The sequence below is a fragment of the Rutilus rutilus genome, assembly GCF_951802725.1.
Source record: "Rutilus rutilus genome assembly, chromosome: 6".
NCBI lineage: Eukaryota > Metazoa > Chordata > Actinopteri > Cypriniformes > Leuciscidae > Rutilus > Rutilus rutilus.
The window spans coordinates 19387849-19408885 of record NC_140214.1 but is presented as its reverse complement, the minus strand read 5'-3'; the positions used below and the strand labels follow the sequence as shown (position 1 = coordinate 19408885).

Here is a 21037-nt window from a genome sequence, read left to right as displayed (position 1 = left end):
GATGAAGGGAGGGGACCTATTTTTACATACAAGTAAACAGCGTTTTCAAGCGATTTAGTAAAGTTAGATTACAAGTTAGTCAGAGCAAAGTGCACGAAGTAGTCGGCAGCGAACTAAAGTCGCGCTCCCCCCAGGGGTAACCATAGCAACAGAAGGCTGCTCGAGCGGTTTCCTTTTCACTTTGTTAAATATAGTAGGCTAGCCTATAGGCTATTTCAAGAAAATAACACAAATATTAGCATTTTTAGTTTTAGTTGTTTAAAATATCTTTAAAATATTTAATGGTATAAGATAACTTTAGCGTAAAAAGACATTTTAACCCCAAATTAAAAGTCATAGGCCTGAAGGTCGTTTAATAATTTACACTTCGTACCATGAATTTATTTTGAGTACTTTTGTCAAGAAATGTACATTTAAACCAAAAACTGTTAGTGGAACAGTGGTCAAAACAATGACACGTGACATAATCGGCATAATAACATGAACAGTTCGTTGATACATCGCAACTGTTTAAATAAATTTACCACGCTTCCGTACTTTGCACTATTTCAAATAACGAAATATGATTCTGTAAATACTTTTAGATCCGTCAAAAATCTAATAATATACAAATCTGTGTATAAAAATATAATTTTTGAGCGCCATCCTATGCATAGCCTATCCAATATAACAGAACAGTCGGTTGCACACTCACTGCACAGTCCTGTAATTTCAATGCTTTCTCTTATTTCCTATAATCTCTTGTATGTTTCACAAAATGCACAAAAAACGGTCACATGCTTGAATTGGCGTTTAGCCTACGTTTTCAGAAACAGATAATCCAATACAAATAAATTATTGAGTGAACACTTTAAGGCTTTTCTTACAGAAAATAAAGATAGGCTACATTTGAGTCTGATGTCCACATAGTGATACACTGTAGCTATAGCTGCAGTCTCAACTTAAATCTGAAATCCCGAGTGGATGGAAAGAGTCTCTGTCCAGCAGCCACGATCCGATGTGAAACAGCATATTTGAGTACCAGTGGATGCCGTCCTCCTGAAAAGTGACGTTTGAATCACGAGCCGGAAAAAGCCACGTCATCAGCTTGTGACTTAACCTGACCGGTACAAAAGCCCAATGTGCCCATGTGTGGCTCTCAATAACCGCGTAGCACGAAGCCAGCACCTGATTCACTATTATAGTTCCGTGGGCTGTGACTGGCGCGTAAGAGCCCTCGTGCTCTTCATTGTAAATCCTCTTCACGGTAACGCTCTTGAGGGTCTTGCGTGTGCCATCCGACACCAAAACCTTATCTCCAGGCTTCACGTTGCTGGCAAATGTTGCTGTTACACCCAAACTAGCTGAAGCGTTCCCGATGAAGACTAGGTGCGCGGCTGTGAGGGTGAGCTTTGTAAAAGGCTCTGACGTCTCGATGACGACGAATTGCCTTCTCGTTTTCGGATCGTGGTCCATGAACATAATGAAGTCGCTAAATAAGACATTTCCTCTCTCGTCGGATGCTAAAACCCGGTCTCCCACTTTAAGATCTCTGATATGTTTCCTCCTCCCGTCTGCAAGTGTCACTGTACCCGATCCAGGAAAGCATCCCCCTGATTTAGCAGCGACCGAATTTTCTGCGATAAAAGTAAAAATAGACAATTTAGGAATGTATTTGTAAAGCTTCAAAAAAAAAAAAAAAAAAAAGAAGAAGATGAAAAAAAAAATCATTGAAAACGGTTTTGATATGGAAATAAATCCAAACTCGTGTAGACTAAAGAAGCAAGGGTTGAAACGCTTGTCTTGTGATTCTGGCTCCTGAATTAACACAACAGTGATCAGACATTGTCATTTAAATTGAGCCTACAGACTTTGCTTTTCCTTGATCCCTTTAGTTTTGTATAACTGTTTGCACAGGTGCAGAGATCCCAACGTGCCAATTCGCGCAGTAAAAATTTAACTTAATGCAGTTAAATGCTTACAATTAGCAGCATTTAACACTTCTTGTAGGCTAAGGGTTTGTCATTATTTCAGTTATTTCAGCTGCTTTCGGTTAGAAAACAATTAATTTATTGATGTGTTAACGATAATTGGTTTCATATTAGGATATTTTTTTCCATATTCACAAATTATTACCCTGTAAAAATGAAAAGATGTATGGCACCATTTGGAATTTTTGATATAAGATCTCAAAATAACTTGGAAATATTAATTTCCTTGAGTAGCCTATACAGGCTGTTTGAGGTAACAGAGTGCCAAGAGGTTCTCCAATGTGGCAATCTGAGGAACCCCAAATGATCATCTTTTCAGGCTATTTGCTGAAGTTCTTGGATATGTTTTTCAAATTATACACATTAGCACAGAAATAGACTGAGATATTTAAATTATGCATCTATATAGCATAAGCTGCATGTATTATGTCAGCTATAGGCCTATGGTGGCATTGCTCTCACCTGCTTTGACGGAGCAGTGTATGTGGGCTTTAGATTCGTAATAGACCCAGTCGAATCCTGCCTCCACTGCAAGCCTAGATAGCATCCCATACTTGCTTTTATCCCTGTCTGAGGTAGTTATGTCCACTGCGCGTCCCTCGTAGTGCAAAGATTCTTCGGAATGGTGACCATCCTCATCCCAGCCTTCAGTGACGCGCAGTTTCACGCCCGGCCAATGGTTCATAACGGATATCGCCAACGAATTTAACTTGTCCTTACAGCGCTGAATGAGTGAGAGAGGAAGGTTGTCAATACTCACAATACACAAGTGTATACACAATACACTTTTAAAGTGTCAGAAGATTTACTGAATGTTTAGAGATAAAAATATGAATAAATAAAAAGTAGGCTATGCTCAAATGGGTCTTTCGGTCCTCCTCTCCAAGTCATCACAGCAACTTATCCAAAATGTATTTATTTATTTTTGCATACGACTAGCCTATACAGTGACCTTTATGTTGTTTCTGTGTGTTTAAAACAAATGTTATTACAAAATGCTAAATATACATCTAAAAAGGAATTACTGGTCAATTGATGCAATCATTTCAGAATTAGATTGATTTTAAATAACTGCCAGTCAGCCACAGTTAACATCAGTTTGTGCGAAGGAGAGATCGTTTATTGCCATAGGTCAAGAGCGCAGACTCCAGACCGACCGATCGATAACCGAGAGGAGTTGAAAATTCAAGTTCTTTCTCTCAGCATGTGCAGCAGTAATCAATTACAGAGACGTTGCCACCAATGAGTCGCTTAAATGCTGATGCTGCTGAAATTAAATGCTAGTATCTTCTATGGCACTGTGGACATGTGCATTTTTGTACTGGGGCAAGTTGCTTACTTTGATGCTGGAGATTGCGAGAGAAAACGTTTTGTAATTGGCTTCAAGTAATTATCCTAAAACATTTTAATCAGAGAAAGCAGTCGAGCAGCTGAGTGGAATGCAACAAAACGCGCTCGCCACAGGAGCCGGTATTATCCATACTACGCGCAACATCAGTGGCAAAGATCACGTCTGACCCACATTTTCTATTAAGTAGACAATAAAAGCAGGTCATGAGATTTATTCATAAACAGACACGCAGAAGTGATCTTGAGGGAACGAATTAATTGAGCGGACAGACCAGAGGAAAAAAAAGATTACGCAATGCTTACGATGTATGGAGGCGGGGTGTTTCGTGCATTTAATTATGTTATGAACTGGCATAAGCCTTGCTTGATAAGAAAAGAAAAGAAAAACTTATGCTCAGCAAATGTTTTTGACCACTAACACTAAATTATCCAACGGTGCTTATTTTGCACTAATGTCAAAGATAGACTATCATGCTCATTTCCAGGGCAACGAATACTCACTTTGATTTAATATGAATATTTAAGTAAAAAAAAATAAAAAAATAAAAATAAAGCTTGCGCGTTCCATGTAAAGTCATGTTCATATTGAGAATATCACTTAAGCCCAGCTGCCTGGTGAAAATGTTATAGCCTACACTGCTGTGTCGGATTGTCAACAGTTAAAGTTTTAGTTTTACCGCGCGCTGTCAAAGTGTCTGGAAACCTAAATAAAGGTTCTGATACAAATTTGTACAGCCTGATGCAATATAAGAACTTATTAAAGTTACACCAATAACTTTTTATTCTCTAGTTATGCAATAAAACATCCCTGCTCTGTTCTGGTGCGTTAAAGAACACAAAAACCAATTTGCTGATCTAAAGAATCCATAATGCAACATCAATGTGTGTTTTTTTTAACAATCTCCAAAAAGCCATATCGGAAATTCAATTTTTTTTTTTTTTAACAGCCAAAAATTTAGATCCATTATTTATGATAGTGTGCGTTTGGGTAATTACGCACGCATGAGTCCATACCTTGGTCATCAGTCTGTCAGCGTTTGTGTTTTCCTCGTCTTTAAAGATGATATCGGGATTATAATTCGGAATCAGCTCATTAAATCTCTCTGAATCCTTTGTGATTTTGCCTTCGTATTTGCCGCTGGCCCCAAGCGTTTTCTCGGCGACGTTGGGAATGAATTGCTTGTAAGACAACGGGGTTAATTTCTTTGGGTGTCTTCGGTTTCCATACCCTCTACCAGGACCACAGGCTAATCCAAAAGGCGTCAGAAGCAGGCTGATAAAACACAGACAAGCGATTTGCTTCAGATGCAGCCTTACGTCCATGACGTTAAATGATCTCTTCGGATCTCTAAAGTTTAGTCACTCACAGGGTCTTCTCGCGCGTGCCGGATGGATGCTACCCAACGACCACTACCGAAGCAGGTGCAATAACGACCGCTCTCGATAGCCACTGACTGAGCACATTGGAGGTTGGCTGTCACTGCTAAGTGGGAGACGAAAGAGCGACTTAGTTTGACGGGAGGTAGGGTCAGACGCTTATGAGTAGAGGCAGTCTACCCATATGAATTACAGAGCAAATCTATGGCAGGGGGAGGGAGTCTATTGACTTGACGGAGTGCCGTCCAACTATGATGCCATCCGCGCAAAGACTGTCTCCATACCTCCCTCATTTCTGCTGAAATGACACAAACGTATTCTCACGTTGCCATGGTAAACTCTAGTTTTAATGTCAATGAAATTGTTATTAGAAGTGGTTTCAAATAACAAATGGTTATAAAAATGATATTTTAAAGAAACAAAAATATAATCAGAATTGCATTATTTTAAATCAGCCCTTTAAAATACCTTTTACCCCTCTTTTCAAAACAGTGTGTCATAAATCAAGGTCACTGCATCCTGCTTCTTAACAGATTATTATGGTTGTTTGATTACAGGTTAATGTACAAAAGTTGACATACTTGGACATGGTCATGATTTTAAGAAGAATTGTTTAGATCTGAAAAATAAAAAAAAATTCTTGTGCTGTCTCTTCATTCCTTTATAACAGGGGTTCTCAAACCTGGAGGGCCACTGTCCTGCACAGTTTAGCTCCAACCCTGATCAAACACACCTGAGCAAGCTAATCAATGTCTTCAGGATCACATAGAAACTCACAGCAAGGTGTGTTTGATCAGGGTTGGAGCTAAACTGTGCAGGACAGTGGCCCTCCAGGACCGAGTTTGAGAAACCCTGCTTTATAATGACTGTCTAATTTTATTATTATTATTATTATTATTATTATTATTTAGTCAGACTTCTCTTCAAGGCTGGTGTAGACTTCATGAAGTCCCAGCACAGCGAAGTGTAAGTCACTCGCAGTTCCAAAAGCCAAGCAACACTGTTGGCCGTTTTCTGTTTGTCTTTGGTAGGGAATAATCAGGGCATCCAAAGTCTAATCATTTATTCCTGTCCTAAAGTTTAGATCCTGCATACCATCTTAGACTGTGGGCTAACCCACTCCTCCTATTTACTATTTTGCCTTTATAAACTATGTCTACCTCATTATGCTAATAGAGAATCTTGTAATAAAGTACAAGTTGCCATCATCAAGATGATCATAAAGCACTTTTGACTGCTGAAAAGTTTCTTGTGTGTTGAGTTTGATTGTTAATATGCGCTGTTGTCTGTGCTGATTTAGTAAAAATATCAGCATCTTATATTCTTTGTGACTCTTATTGAAGGGGTTTTGTTTTGTGGAGGGGGTTTGTTTCCTTATAGGCAAAATGAATAAATGGTGCATCTCTGAATTTATAACACCTACCTGGTTTGGCCTTTCAAGAGCTTCTGAAAATTGGCATGTGAGTGAGCAAAAACTCACCCTCTTGCCACTCTGTGTGGTTTGACCCACAGATGACTCAGCCACACTAAACGCTAAACCTTCATTTGCTAAAACAAAATTTATTTATGTGACATGAATATATAGCTATACACAATTTTGTATACAAAAATAAGGATTTGTTAACAGGATATCTCAGACTATGACATTCGTTCTGCAACAGGTGTCCCATGATAGAGTAAAGTGGCCATTTAATCTCTTCAGTCAGAAATATATATAAATATATATACAAATAAATAATTTAGATTTTTTTATGATGTTTAGATGTTCAGCTTAAAAGATAAACCAACATTTTGTTTAGAATCCAGTACACAGCCAGACACATTTATACTCTTCAGTGAACTCTTTACACAAAATATATAGTCCTGCAATCACTCTTAAAAGGCTGAGGTGACCTTAACTCAAAAAAAATTCAATTTGTGAGATGAAACCATTCTTGTTTTTGATTTAGATGGGATGATGGTGGAACAGGATGTCCTTGCATCATTTGGCTGTTCTGGCAACAAGTGCTGTCAATCCTGAAAGCTCTCAATGAGACATGCTTTAATGAGCAGACTGTCTCTTCAATGTTAGGACTGAATTCTCAGCTCCCTCTGATAAAGACAAACTTTTTCACATTGCAGTAAGTACAGACATTCACATTAACAAGTGAGGCTAAGTAGGCCAGTCCATTAAATCGGACAATATTTTATTACATATTACCTGTTTGGCCAATCAGTTCTGTTAATTAGGGCATACTCACACTAGGCATTGTTGCCAGTACATGCGTACTACGCCCGAGCCTACCTCTTCAAGCAGGCCATGCAGGGCATGGTATGGCGAGATCACACTTGTCAAACGAACCAGACTTTTGGGGTCAAATGTGCTCGGGCACAGTTCAGATCGCCTAGTGTCAGTACACCCTTCGTCCCTTGTGTCAGAATTGAATAAATACTGGATTCATTTAATATAATTTCATATATGTGCAAACTTATGAACAGAACTGTGTGTGTATGTGTGTATATATATATATATACATATATACAGTGCCCTCCACAATTATTGAACCCCCTGGTAAATATGATCAAAATTGGCTGTAAAAAATAAATCTGCATCGATTATCCTTGTGATCTTTCATTCAAAAAATGTGAAAAATTCTAACCTTTCATTGAAGTAAAAGAATTGAAAGTGGGGGGAAATCACATTATGAAATAAATGTTTTTCTCCAAAACACGTTGGCCACAATTATTGAAACCCTTTTATTAAATACTTTTTGCAATCTCCTTTTGCCAAGATAACAGCTCTGAGTCTTCTTCTATAATGCCTGATGAGTTTGGAGAATAACTGACAAGACATCAGAGACCATTCCTCCGTACAGAATCTCTCCAGATCCTTCAGATTCCCAGATCCATGTTGGTGCTTCTCCTCTTCAGTTCAGCCCACTCATCAGGTCAGGGGACTGAGACGGTCATGGCAGAAGCTTCATTTTGTGCTCCACAACAAATTTTTGTTTTGATTTTGATGTTTGTTTTGGATCGTTGTCCTGATGGAAGATCCAACCACGGCATATTATAAGATTTCTAGCAGAAGGCGTCAGGTTTTGATTTTTTATCTGTTGATATTTGATAGAATCCACAATGCCATGTATCTGAACAAGAAGTCCAGGACCTCCAGCAGAAAAATATGCCCACAACATTAAAGATCCAATGGTATATTAAATTGTACACATGGGGTACTTTTTATCCTTGTGTTCACCAAACCCATCTAGTGTGTTTGCTGCCAAAAAGCTCTGTTTTAGTCTCATCTGACCACAGAACCCTGTGTTGTTTGAAGATCCAGTCGTGTCTGACAATTAAATTTGCTGGAATTTGTTTTTGGATGAGCGAGGAGGTTTTTTTTAAACCCTCCCAAACAACATGTGGGGATGTAGGGGTTGTTTGATAAATTTTTTTTTTAGGCTTTCTGACCCTAAGACTCAACTAATCTCTGCAATTCTCCATCTGTGATCCTTGGAGAGTCTTTGGCCACTCAAACTTTCATACTCGCCGTGCATTAAGACAGTATAGACACACGTCCTTTTCCTGGCAGATTCATAACATCTTTAGTTGGTTATAACTTCTTAATTATTGCCCTGATGGTCAAAATGGGGATTTTCAATTCTTTAGCTATTGTCTTACAGCCACTTTCTAGTTTGTGATGCTCAACAATCTTTTGCTACGCATCAGAACTATATTCTGTGGTTTTACTCATTGTGATGGATGATTAAGGGGATTTGGCCTTTGTGTTTCCTCATATTTAAACTTCTGTGAAACACGAAGTCATAGCTGGACAGTTTCATGTTCCTAGTCACCCTGGTGTGCTAAAAAAGGTAAATATTAATGGGAATATACTTCAGAGATATTTTACTCGTAAAAAATTCTAGGGGTTTCAATAATTGTGGCCAACATGTTTTGGAGAAAAACATTTATTTCATAATGTGATTTCCCCCCACTTTCAATTCTTTTACATCAATGAAAGGTTAGAATTTTGCACATTTTTTGAATGAAAGATCACAAGGATAATCGATGCAGATTTATTTTTTACAGCCAATTTTGATCATATTTACCAGGGGGTTCAATAATTGTGGAGGGCACTGTATATATATACTGTATGGCCAAAAGTTTACATACACCTTGCAGAATCTCCAAAATGTTAACTATTGTAACAGTATAAGAAGGATAATACAAAATGCATATCATTTTTTATTTAGTACTGTCCTGAATAAGATATTTTACATAGAATACATTTACATATAGTCCACAATACAAAATAAAAGTTGCATTTATAAAAATGACCCCATTCAAAAGTTTACATACATTTGATTCTTAATACTGTCGTGTTAATGGATGATCCACAACTTTTCTGTTTTCTTTTTTGATGGTTGTTCACCCTTTCCAGCAGTGACTGTATGATTTTGAGATCCATCTTTTCATACTGAGGACAACTGAGGGACTCATCATACATGACTATTACAGAGGGTGAAAACAATCACTGATGCTCCAGAAGGAAACTTGATGCATTAAGAGCCGGGGGTGAAAACCTTTGAACAGGATGAAGATGTGTACAATTTTCTTATTTTGTTTAAAGATCTTTTCTTTTTCTTTTTCTTTTTTTTTTTTTTTTTAGTACTGCCCCTCATAAGCTACAGAAGATGCTTGTTTCACAGAAGACAAAAATAAGTACAATTTACCCTGATCTTCAAATTCAAAAAGTTTACACCACCTGGTTCTAAATGCATCATGTTTCCTTCTGGAGCTTCAGTGAATGTTTTCACCTTTTGTAATAGTATATTGTAATTTGAATTATCGTATCGTATATCGTAATTATTGTATTATTTGTATCTCAAAGTCATACATTCACTGCTGGAAAGGGTTCAAATATGCAAAAGATGCTGGAAAACTGAAGAATTTGCAGGACCTGGAGGATTTTTATGAAGAACATTAGGCAGTTTAACTGCTCAGGACAAACAACGAACTCATGAACAACCATCACAAAACATAAAAACAGTTGATGATCATCCAGGTAACAATTCACAGCATTAAGATTCAAGGGTATGCCAACTTTTGAATTATTAATTATTCAGTTATTTTTTTGTTTTGTGGACTATATGTCAACATCTGTTATGTTAAACAGCTTATTCAGGACAGTACGAAATAAAAAATAGCATGCACTTTTTATGATCCCTTTTTATGATCCCTCTTATTTATATATATATATATAAATAAGAGGCAAATTTTGTAACATATAGTCCACAAAACAAAATATATATATATATGAAGAGTTCAGATGCAAAAGCTTCTAAGTGCCATCTGAAATTTTCTTCTAGAATGATCATTTTTATCAAGCTCGTTTATTTAAATTCAGTAATTTCACTTAAATGGCAATGAATCATTGCCATTTAAGTGAAATTACTGAACTTAAATATACTAAATATATTTTTTATTTACAACATATATTAAATATATGTTGACTACTGGATATATATATATGCTATGTTGTTGCTTGCAATGCAAATTGCATTGCGCTGTATAGTATTTTAATTTTTCTGCATCACAATATGAACAAGGATTAGCAGTTTGCTATAATAACTGTTGAAACCACTATAAGTTGAGTATTCAACCCTCTGGCCTTTGAAAATGCTGGATTTTTTTAGCCCTGCCTCAGTTTTAGTTGTTTCATGGTTTATGTAAATTCTCAGTGCCGACCATCCATCTGGTCAGGTCTGAAAGACATACTTGAAACCAGTCTTTTTAGTCCTTTAAAATACCTGTGGACAGATGGGTCACTGGACCAGTTAAGCTGTTTCAGATAGGTATGGTTTATTCTTGTCGGCCAAAAGGCCATTCACATCCACAGGAAATACCTGGCTTTACTAATGGGAGGCCTCCGTTTTAAGTTTTGACGGACCCTTGTAAATGTTATGGCCTTCCAATATCTGGTTGTGAGACTTGTAGTGGTTTCTGAAAATGGTTACAGAGTTATACAGGGACCTCTTGAATGTTGCAGAGCAATGTGACAAAGCAATGTCATTCTCATAGTAATGCTCGAAGATTTTCATCCTCATTTTGCAAGGTTGCGTGACTTGAACCCATGCATGATTTCTTTCTTAACTATCTGAAGTTTTGATCAGTTGCTTTCTTTTTATTCCATCATCTACAAATATTCAGTACCTACCACATTTAAATGAACAGTCCACTATCTTTGTCAGGTAGGGATAAGGAGGGGCCATTGTGAAAGAGTTTTGGGACAGTTAACAGTAGGGATGCGCCATATATCTGTACCATATCAATTATTGGCCAGTGTTGACTGACAGAGTGACTGATCAATTTTAGATATTTATTTGTGCATGCTCATTTCAGCTATTTATGCTTTTAGATTACCTTTGCTGTCATCTAACCCTCACTTAAAGTTAATCTTTAAAAAAGATTAATAATTTAATAAGACTATTAAATGTCATCTTTAGCAAATCTTAAAGTGAATATCCATATTTCATACCGTACAATAAAATTATATATTAATTTGGTTAAATAATTTATAAGTGTTGCCTATTCACTTTTAGCATTCAAAATTATTTGTTTTAGTTTTTAATGCTTTACTTTTGAATAATTTTAGTCTTTTACTTTAGTGTTTTACTATTGAATTATTTAGACAAAATATGTATTATTTTGCCCATTATCAGTTAATATAACTGCATTGTATTCCAGCAAAAAATGTGTATGAATTTCTAGAAGTTACGAAGCAGTATCATTTTACATTTTCAGCTGTTAGATGTAAAAATAAATACATTTTTAAAGTAATTTTAATGGAAAATATAAATTTATTTCAGACACAGATAACCCCCATTGCAAATCTGGTTTATTTGCCAGATTTACAGACTTTCAGCTGTTTGTAATGAACAAATCAAACAAAAGTAATTGAAATAGCTCAACACAACAAATGCTTCAAGTGGTTTCCCCAAATTCAACTGAAAATGCAACTTCTCAAAATGATCCAACCCTCTGAATAGAATCCTTCACAACAGCACAAATCTGCAAAACAGGTGTTGTCTCAAACACACCTGATGCAACTAATCAAGGGCTTCATTAGTTGCTCCAGAACACATAAAATATTTGAACTGGCTAGGTTTGTTGAGTGTCATGTTTGACTGCATGTTAGAAATATGGTCAAAAGAATGGTCCAAAAAGTTAAGAGAAGATATCACCACCCTTCACAAACAAAGAACGGGATACAAAAAGATAGCAAAGGTACAAAATGTTCCTAGAGACACCGTTGGAAGCATAGTTCACAAGTTCAAAGTTAAAGGAACAGTGGTTACACTACCTGGCCAGGGTAGAAAAAGGAAGCTTTCAACGGCTGCAACCAGATTTCTGAGAAGGCAGAACCCAGAAAAACCCTTGGGTGACGGCAGAAGACCTGCAGCAAGACTTGGTGGCAACAGGCACTGAGGTTTCAGCTTGCACAGTAAGGCGTGTACTAAACTCATGCCAGTGATAATGACATGCAGCGTGTGGAAGGCAAGATGGATTCATTAAAGTATCAGGTAATCCAAGGAGAAAACGTTGTGCTGTCAGTGAGTAAGCTGAAGCTTGGGCGTCATTGGACCTTCCAACTGGACAATGAAAGCACACCTCAAATTCCACCAAAGCTTGGTTTCAGAAGAAGTCCTGGAAGATTCTACAGTGACCATCACAGTCACCTGACTTGAACACCATAGAAAATCTCTGGTGGGATTTGAAGAAGGAGGTTGCGGCACGCAAACCCAAGAATATTACTGAGCTGGAGGCCATTGCTCATGAGGAATAGGCTAAAATTCCTCAGAAACGCTGCCAGAAGCTCGTGTCTGGTTCTACATCTCGTTTGCAACAGGTCATAACAGCAAAAGGGTGTTCTACTAAGTTCTGAAGATGCTTGCCATGAAGGGGTTGAATAATTTTGAGACTGCAGAAGTCATTAAAAGTTGCATTTTTAGTTGAATTTGGGGAAACCACTTGAAACATTTGTAGTGTTGAGCTATTTCAATTACTTTGTTTTTGTTTGTTGCAAACAGCTGAAAGTCTGTATATTTTGCCAATAAACCTGATTTGCAATGGGGGTTGAATAATTTTGATTACAACTGTACAAGATTTTGTCATGAAGCCAGTGAAAAAATTGGCACGGTATGTAAAAATCTGAATTTCTGACCTAACTAGCATAAAAATCATTAACTAATGAGTTCCTAATAAGTGATTTCCTCCAGAATTGCAGTATGTTTGTGAAATGGAAGCACTGAAACTGAATTTCTGTTGGTGAATCAGCATAATATCAATTCATTTATTCACCTGGCACACAGGCTCACTGTTCTCTCTGCCAAAGCGGGTCTTACCACTAATGAATGCTCTAATGCCAATAAAGCCCTCTAATTCACTCATCTTCCTACCAGCATCGCCCGGGTGACTCAGTAACATAAAGTATGGGCAGAGATGACCTGGAACTGCTGCGTTATCCTACCATTTTCTTAGTCCTAAATTAGATTTGCTTTGTAACTTTATTTGCATGTTTTCATAAGAACACAAGAATAATGATGAAATACGAGTTACATTTTTGGATGTGATCATATATGACTATTATATGATTGACACAATACAAAAACAATTATGAGGCCGTCTTTATCTATGTCAGGATTTTTGCATAAAGAAATTTTCCTTCTTGAGGAAAAATATATATATTCCACGCCGCCTCCTGTTTCCATCCTTTCATGGTTTATTAAATGAAGAATACAATCAAATACTAGGATTGAGGTGCTATCTGAGAATTTCCTCTCCGCCCCTCAGGCCTGAGGTTCCTGGAGTTTAAGTTTGTACAGGAAAGCAGTTACCATATTCACATGTCTCAGTAATTGAGAACACTGCTTGGCAGCCCATAGTGGACTTTTAGACAAATGTGTCCAATACTCCCTAATTAGTTGGTGAGACAACGGGCAATCTATACTTAGAATGTGAACCGAATGAAAACCTCAAGAAACAGTAGGCCTCTTTGCCGCAAATTTTGTCTTTTTTTTACGCTCAACAATGAACAGAGGTTTTGTTCCACTGGATATGCTGTCGCTCCCTTCCTGCAATAATTATCAGGACCTTTTGATAAATAAACTTGACCCCAGTGTCCTTCACATTCAGTGCGTATTGTACAGCACTTGCTTTCAGACCTTCCTTTGCTAAATTAAATGGAGACAGAGGTGAGCTCACTATACTGTAAAAAAAAAGTTTAGCCTTAAGTACAATCAACTTGGATGTTAAAGTAATTTCAAATTAAGTTACATTAAACTGACTTAAAAAATAAGCTGAATCTTGTATAACATAAAAACAGTTGAAAATTGCTTAACTTATTTTGATTAGTTATAGCCATGTAAAACATATTGACATAACTTATTGATCATATCATTTTTTACAGTGTAGATTCGGTCTATGGTAAAGGCACAGAGAAAGTTTTAATTGAATTGACACTTGTTCTTGTTCCTTTACCTCCATTAAATTTGAGAATCATGTTAATTTTGTGTGTTTAAAAAAAAAAATGTTTTAATTTTTTTACCTAACCTTCCATGGTATTCTAATAATTCACAGAGCAGATAGGATGGATGAGCAAGTAAATACGGTGGTCTGTTTCATTTATAGAAGAGTAGACTTTCCATTAGCTGCCATTTTTATCAATCAGTACCTCGGGTGTGAAGTGGATCAATGGTCTGTCGCTATGGCAACTGGCACAAAGTGATGGGTAATTCCACAAGGTGAGGGGAAGGATCCTGTGAGGTGGCAAAGACAGACAGGATCGATAAGGCCCAAGATAATGAGTGTGAATGCTCAATCCTGCCAGCCCTGAATCCTGTCTCTCTCAAGATAGCTGCTTCAAATTGTGACAGACAAATAAACGCAAATTATCTAATGTTGTTTTTAAAAAACATTTTAGTATGTATATTCTGATATTGATGATCCTTCAGAAATCATTCTAAATTGTTGATTTGATGCTCAAGAAACATTATTATCATTGTTGAAAACAGATGTGATACATTCTGTGATGCATTCTGTTCACAATTCTTTGATGAATAGAAAGTTCAAAAGAACAGTATTTGAAATAGAACTGAGGCCCTAATCCAAAGTGTGTTGTGAGTTGGTATTGATAAATCCCAAATGTATATAGGTTTCTGGTTGAAAAACTTTTCTTTCGGTGTACGCTTTTACTTTTGGCAAAGAAAATTAGCTACAGATCTCCTGACCTCTCCAGATTAATACTGTGTTTTCAGTCTAATTACAAGCAACTATGAAAGAAGATTACAACTGGAGGAGGAATGCTAGAAATTCTCCCGTTTGAGGTTAAACCAATGCGTTAAGCCTTTGCGGTGTGATGCTTTTGCTTTTTTTACACCAACAGTGAATTCAGTTGAGGTTTGCTACCAAAGATGTCATGCATTTTAGCACATGCAGTTTGATTGAACAGTACCTGCCTACCTGTACGGTTACTGGATACCACAAACTTACAGTTTAGGTTTTCACCACATGCTAATACTGTAAATAAATTAACTAGTGCGGTCAGTCGATTTAATTTTTTTTTTACTAATTAATCTCACATTTTTCTTAAATTAATCGCACCTAACATTGAAGTTTTTAATACATTTTTATATTATAATAATTTCACATTTAATCTTCAGATTAATGTAGAAAGAACATTAAGACAGCAGCCTATATTTGAAATATTTATTTATTTAAATACATTTTTATTTTTATTTATTACTTTTATTATCCTTAAAGAGATAGTTCACCCAAAAATGAAAATTCTGTCATTAATTACTCACCCTCATGTCATCCTAAACCCGTAAGACTTTCGTTCATCTTCGGAACATAAATTAAGATCTTTTTGATGAAATCTGAGAGCTTTCTGTACTGTCCATTTGCTATGCAACTGCTTCAAAAAGTTCGATCAGTTCGAAAAGAGATAAAAAAATGAACCCATATGAATTGAGCAGTTTAGTCCAAATTTTCTGAAGAGACACGATCCCTTTATATGATTAAATTATTGAATTAAGGCTTTGATTCACTTATAAACATTCATTAACTCACACATCAGTTGTGGTAAATGGAAGCTCAAGCATGTTCGCTTAAATTGCGAGAACCAATTAGGTTCATTCTCGTGTTTACGCAGTATGTTTGAGCTTCCACGAGGACCAATGAGGTTCATTCTCATGTGTTACGTTTGAGCTTCCACAAGAACCAATGAGGTTTGTTCTTGTGCGTCAAGCAGGTTCGGTTGGGCTTCTGATTATGTTTGCTGATCAATGTTTTAATGTGAATAAGCATTCAACCAACTGAGAGGACTTGCACCACTGGCCAGAGCGGTCCACATACACCTTTAACACCTTTACACCCCAAACAGGGCAAAGCAAATGGAGCCTAAATAACGTTGACAAACCTTTGGGGGCATAACCAGGCCTGGATCGCAGAAACACCTTCACCAGACCTGGGGCAAACTCCATGCAAATCCCACTCACAGAAAGAGCCTGCAGATCCCCCACACTTTTGAGAGAAGCTAATGCTAACCAAAGCGCCAATTTGACAGTCAGAATCCGGTCAGGAACTGACTTCAAAGGTTCAAAGGAGGTTCCAATAACCCCTCCAAAACAACCAACAAATTCCAGGTGGGGACACTAACAGGACGCGCAGGCCTCAATCATCTAACTCCACGCATAAATGAAGGGACCAGACGGAGTCTAACTAAGGGGACCTTGTCTGACTCCCGACATGCAGCGATAGCCACGAAGTAAACCCTCAAAGTAATCGCAGCTGCTCTGGCTGCAAACTTATCATGCAGGAATTCCAGCACTGAACCAACTGGGCAGCTGACTGGATCCACTGCGCCAACATACACCTTTACTGGTGTACGACTTGAGCTGTACACCAAGACTCAAAGACGTATCACTTAGAAAAACAGCCATCTAGTAGAAGGCGCACAAGCGTTTTCAATGGTCTCCCAAACATTAAAAATCCGGCCATGGATGAGCAAAGGCATCTATCCCCAGAGGCGCCGGATGAGACAGGGAGAACCACAGGGGGTGCGGAGTCGAGTCTTGCAACACAAAGAGGTCCACCTACCGCCTCACCGAAAAGGCTCCAAATCTGCAGCATCCACTCCCCGACCTGTCAACAGGAAGTTCTCCTGCAAGGTTTAAGGCTCCTGGAACGTGAACTGCTGTCAGTGAAGGGAACCTGTCTTGAGCCCAAAGGAGGAGGCGGCACGCATGCTTGTTCAGGGTGCATGACCGCGAACCTCTCTGGCGATTTATGTGGGACACCACTGCCACGTTGTCCATCCTGACAATAAAATGACAGCCTGTCAGGGCCGGAAGGAAGTGATCCAGAGCCAGAGAGACGGCTCGCAACTCTAGGCAGTTTATGTGCCACAAGAGCAGCTCGCCCGTCCAAACGCCGTTTTAAGCCGGTCTGTCCTCGAAGGCAGCACCCCAACCAGTCAGGGAGGCGTCTGTCGTGATAACCTGACGGCAGCAGACCGTGCCCATCTTGACGCAAAAAGAGAGGGTCTTTCCATGTCCAGAGAGCAAGAAGGCAACTGTGCGATACTCTTAGCAGACGGAAAGCTGACCAAGAAGGGTGAATGCCCCTGAGTTTCATCAAGCAGTGGCCTCATATGAAGCAGACCCAAATGCAGCACAGGAGAAGCTTCTGCCATGAGCTCCAGAAGTCTGTGACGTGCCCACCACGACATGATGGCCAAGCCTGAAACGGGCCAAGCACGCACGGAGACTAGAAACTCGAGCAGGGGCCAAGCAGGCCTGCATTGAGAGAGAATCGAGCAGGACACCAAAGAAAATGGTCCGCTGAGAAGGTGTTAAGACGCTCTTCTGAGCATTCAGCCTGAGACCAAGAGACCGGAGGTGGTGGAGAAGGACGTCCCTGTGATGACACACTAACTCTCTGGATTGAGCCATAATGAGACTTTTGTCTAGGTAATTTAGTACACGAATGCCCTAGAGACTCAATGGGGCCGCAGCTGCATCCATGCGCTTGGAAGCGTCCATGGAGCCAAAGCCATTCAGACGACAAATTCAGACGGTGTAGGTTCCATATGGGGCGCAGACCCCTGTCCTTCTTCGGAACAAAGTAGCGGCTGAAAAGGCAGCAGTTCTATCGCTCACTTCAGCAGGAGCGACATCACTTCCAGCTGTAGAACAGAAGCCTCTAGGGCACTGTTCGTAACCATGGGATGAACCCTGTCAAAGCAAGGAGGATTGCAATAGAACTGGAGAGTTTATCCAAATTGGATCATGTGGTGAACCAGTGCGAAACACCTGGCAGAAGCCTGCACGCTTCTGGTAAGGTCACTGAGCTGACCGCTTTTCCAAATAAACCTAACTGGGAGATAGGGGCGTCCAGTAGGAAGACTTTCTCCTTTTCACGAATGTCAGTGAGATTCAACCAAAGATTCGATATGTGGCAACAGCCACCAAACCCACCATTGTGCACCCAACCGCATGTGCAGTGTGCTTAGTCGCACACAGTGGCAGGTCAGTAGCTCTGCAGAGCTCCTTGACTGATTCCGGTGACAGGCCCCCGCCCTCGTCTATTTCCTTAAGGACGTCCGCTTGGTAGGCCTGAAGAATGGCCTAGGCATGAAGCGCCAAATCTGCCTGGCCAGCCGCCATGTAGGATTTGGAAGTGGTCCTACAGGGCTTAGAAGGGACCTTAGACTTTAGACTTCCGAGACGGAGAGGAATTTTTTTTTAAAGTTTTTCGTAATGTGTGTGGCCAACGTGTCCTTAAAGGAGTAGTTCACTTTAAAATGAAGCCATCCTAGGTGTATATGACTTTTTTCTTTCAGACGAATACAATCGGAGTTATATTAATAAACACCCTGACGCTTCCGAGCTTTTTAATGGCAGTGAATTTCAACTGTCAGTATGAACCTCAAAAAAGTTGTGGTTGTATTGTATTCGTTTGAAAGAAGAAAGTCATATGCACCTAGGATGGCTTGAGGGTGAGTAAATCATGGGGTAATTTTCATTTTAAAGTAAACTACTCCTCCTACTCCGTAAACTACTACTGCTTCCAGGATCTTGAGATCTCGTAATGATGATCACTGAAAAATGGCAACTTCCTTCCAATGGGGTGTGAATTAGATTGGCCACGCAGAAAACGCTCGTAGAGCTTGGAGGACTGAAAATAGCGAGGCTAGTAGGCATTCAATGTTGAGCTTCTCAGTAGCACGGGTTATCACGTCCATGAGCTCAGTGTAGGCCGCAGAAGGCCTCGCTTTTTAGCCTCTAGGCGGGAGAGTGTCAGCCGCGAGCCCAAAATCCTCTTAATCAGATGCCGCGGTGAAAAAAATAGAGCATGCAACAGGCTGAGGCATTTCACACACTTACCGTGCGGGTCGTCGCTTGCAATGAAGCGAGAGCACTGTGGCTGGCAACGACGCAGATCCTTTGTGCTTCACCGAGAGGTGAACGAAGCAAGTTCCACTATATGTGTTCGCCGAAGCACAAAGAGAGAACATCCAAAACTAAATAGTTTAACTAGCATGGGCCAGCTAAACCGCTTCTTCGCCATTAAAATAAGTCTTTATTAATCCATTATCCGCCCCGTAATCATAATTTAGTATGAAAAGGATTAAAAATGCTTGCTGTAATTACTGCCTCTAGTGTTCATTTCTGTTGGAAACTGCAGTGATATGTATGTGTTGGTACATATTTTGCGTTTTTCAGAAATGTTGCCACAGGTACTTTTTTCCAATGAGCCTGTTTTGCAGCGCTCTCAGATTTAATCAAAAAGATCTTAATTTGTGTTCCGAAGATGAACAAAAGTCTTTCGGGTTTGGAACGACATGAGGGTGAGTAAATAATGACAGAATTTTCATTTTTGGGTGAACTATCCCTTTAATTACAGACAGAAGCAGGTTGGCTGCTGTCACTTTAAGACCTGCCACACATGATGTGAATCTGACACTCCAATTTTCTCACAAATCTTTACGTTCATTTAACTCATTTAAGACTGTGCTTGCGAGGATACTCGACAAAATGGGCATTTTGGCATAATTTTGTGTGTGTTTGTCCTTTCAAGTGCTGTCTGAAGCAGCTTTCTGTGTGCATGTCGTGTGTGTGTCACACAGACAGAAGATTCACAGAAGTGCACCAGTACTGTGTTCTCTTTTCTGTCTGATCACTCTTGCATGAATAAGAGTGTGGTCACATATAAATGTAATGCCAGCCAAAGGACGACAGAAAAAACAGATGCTGCATTAAATATTTTATGCTTTAAAATGAAAAAAATAATTGCATGCATTTTTTTTAACAGCCCTAAAATCAACAGTCACAGAAACTTCCATTTAAAGATTTTAAACAGAGTTCTCTTATATTGTCATCCACCACAACTTTAGAGCCATGTTGAGTCTTGCCTCTGTCTATCTGGGTCAGAAGGCAGAATTGTAGCCTAAGAAATTACAATCAAACTATCTTAAGGAAGAAAGAGGGATAGTTAATGTCAAGGGACATGGTTTTCTCCTCAATTACTGAATTTATTAATGATGGTTATTTCATTAAGAAAAATGAAAAATTATTATTATGCATGCACATTTGCTTAGTGTATTTTAAAATAAGCTTAATTTGTGCAATATTCACCAATTCACCACGCCTGGGGTCAAGGGCCTCATCAAACTTCCAGGGAGCTGCAGGATAACTTAAAAAATATATATATTAAATAATAAAAAAGTATTTAATAAATTATTAATAATTAAAATAACATTTATTTCCCCCCCATCTTACTAACTTTTGTAATAATGTTCTTATTGAGGAACATTTGGTTGGACAGAAGCAGCCTTATAACCTATAATTTGGGTTGGTTGTGTTGGACAATGGGTGATCTTTGGGTCAAGAAGGTTGAGAATCTGACTTATGATGTTATGTAAGGTATAATATTTGCATGGTGAGATGCCTGCCTAGAGATCACTTTTCCTTGGAATAATTTCATGTGGTAGTGAGCTACTTACTGTTTTGCAGAGTCAAGCCAACAAAAACAACAGCAAAGCAAAATTATATAGCAAAGTTAATATAATTATTTTATGGGTTCAGAAGGAAAACATAAGGAAAAACTGAGTGTGCATGTTTAAAGATGTGTCAGGGATGATTCATTCCAAAACGCTCCCGATAAACATCTTCACAGTGTGAAACATTTCCTTGATATATTGTATTGTGGTCTAGTAATAATGGTGAAAAATCATTTAGGATCAAACAATATAGTTCCTAAAGGGTGTCTAATGTTTAGACTGCTGAACAAAAAGTGTTACAGAA

At 38.6% G+C, this 21037-nt stretch overlaps 1 protein-coding gene across 1 annotated transcript; it reads right to left on the bottom strand.

The window, feature by feature from the left end:
• Positions 1–356: 356 nt before the first annotated feature.
• On the bottom strand, positions 357–4802 carry shhb (sonic hedgehog signaling molecule b). The gene is made up of 3 exons (XM_084410176.1): positions 4335–4802; positions 2433–2694; positions 357–1616 (listed from the first exon to the last, which is right to left on the bottom strand). Exons 1-3 carry the CDS (start codon positions 4641–4643, stop codon positions 937–939), a joined length of 1251 nt encoding a protein of 416 aa, XP_084266302.1. The 5' UTR covers positions 4644–4802; the 3' UTR covers positions 357–936.
• Positions 4803–21037: the final 16235 nt, after the last annotated feature.

Excerpts from the sequence above, each read along its gene's own strand:
- shhb (XM_084410176.1), bottom strand. The coding sequence starts at position 4,643 with ATGGACGTAAGGCTGCATCTGAAGCAAATCGCTTGTCTGTGTTTTATC. Across the intron at positions 2,695-4,334 it reads CTGACAGACTGATGACCAAG|CGCTGTAAGGACAAGTTAAA; the intron begins GTATGGACTCAT and ends TCACTCATTCAG. Across the intron at positions 1,617-2,432 it reads ACACTGCTCCGTCAAAGCAG|AAAATTCGGTCGCTGCTAAA; the intron begins GTGAGAGCAATG and ends CTTTTATCGCAG.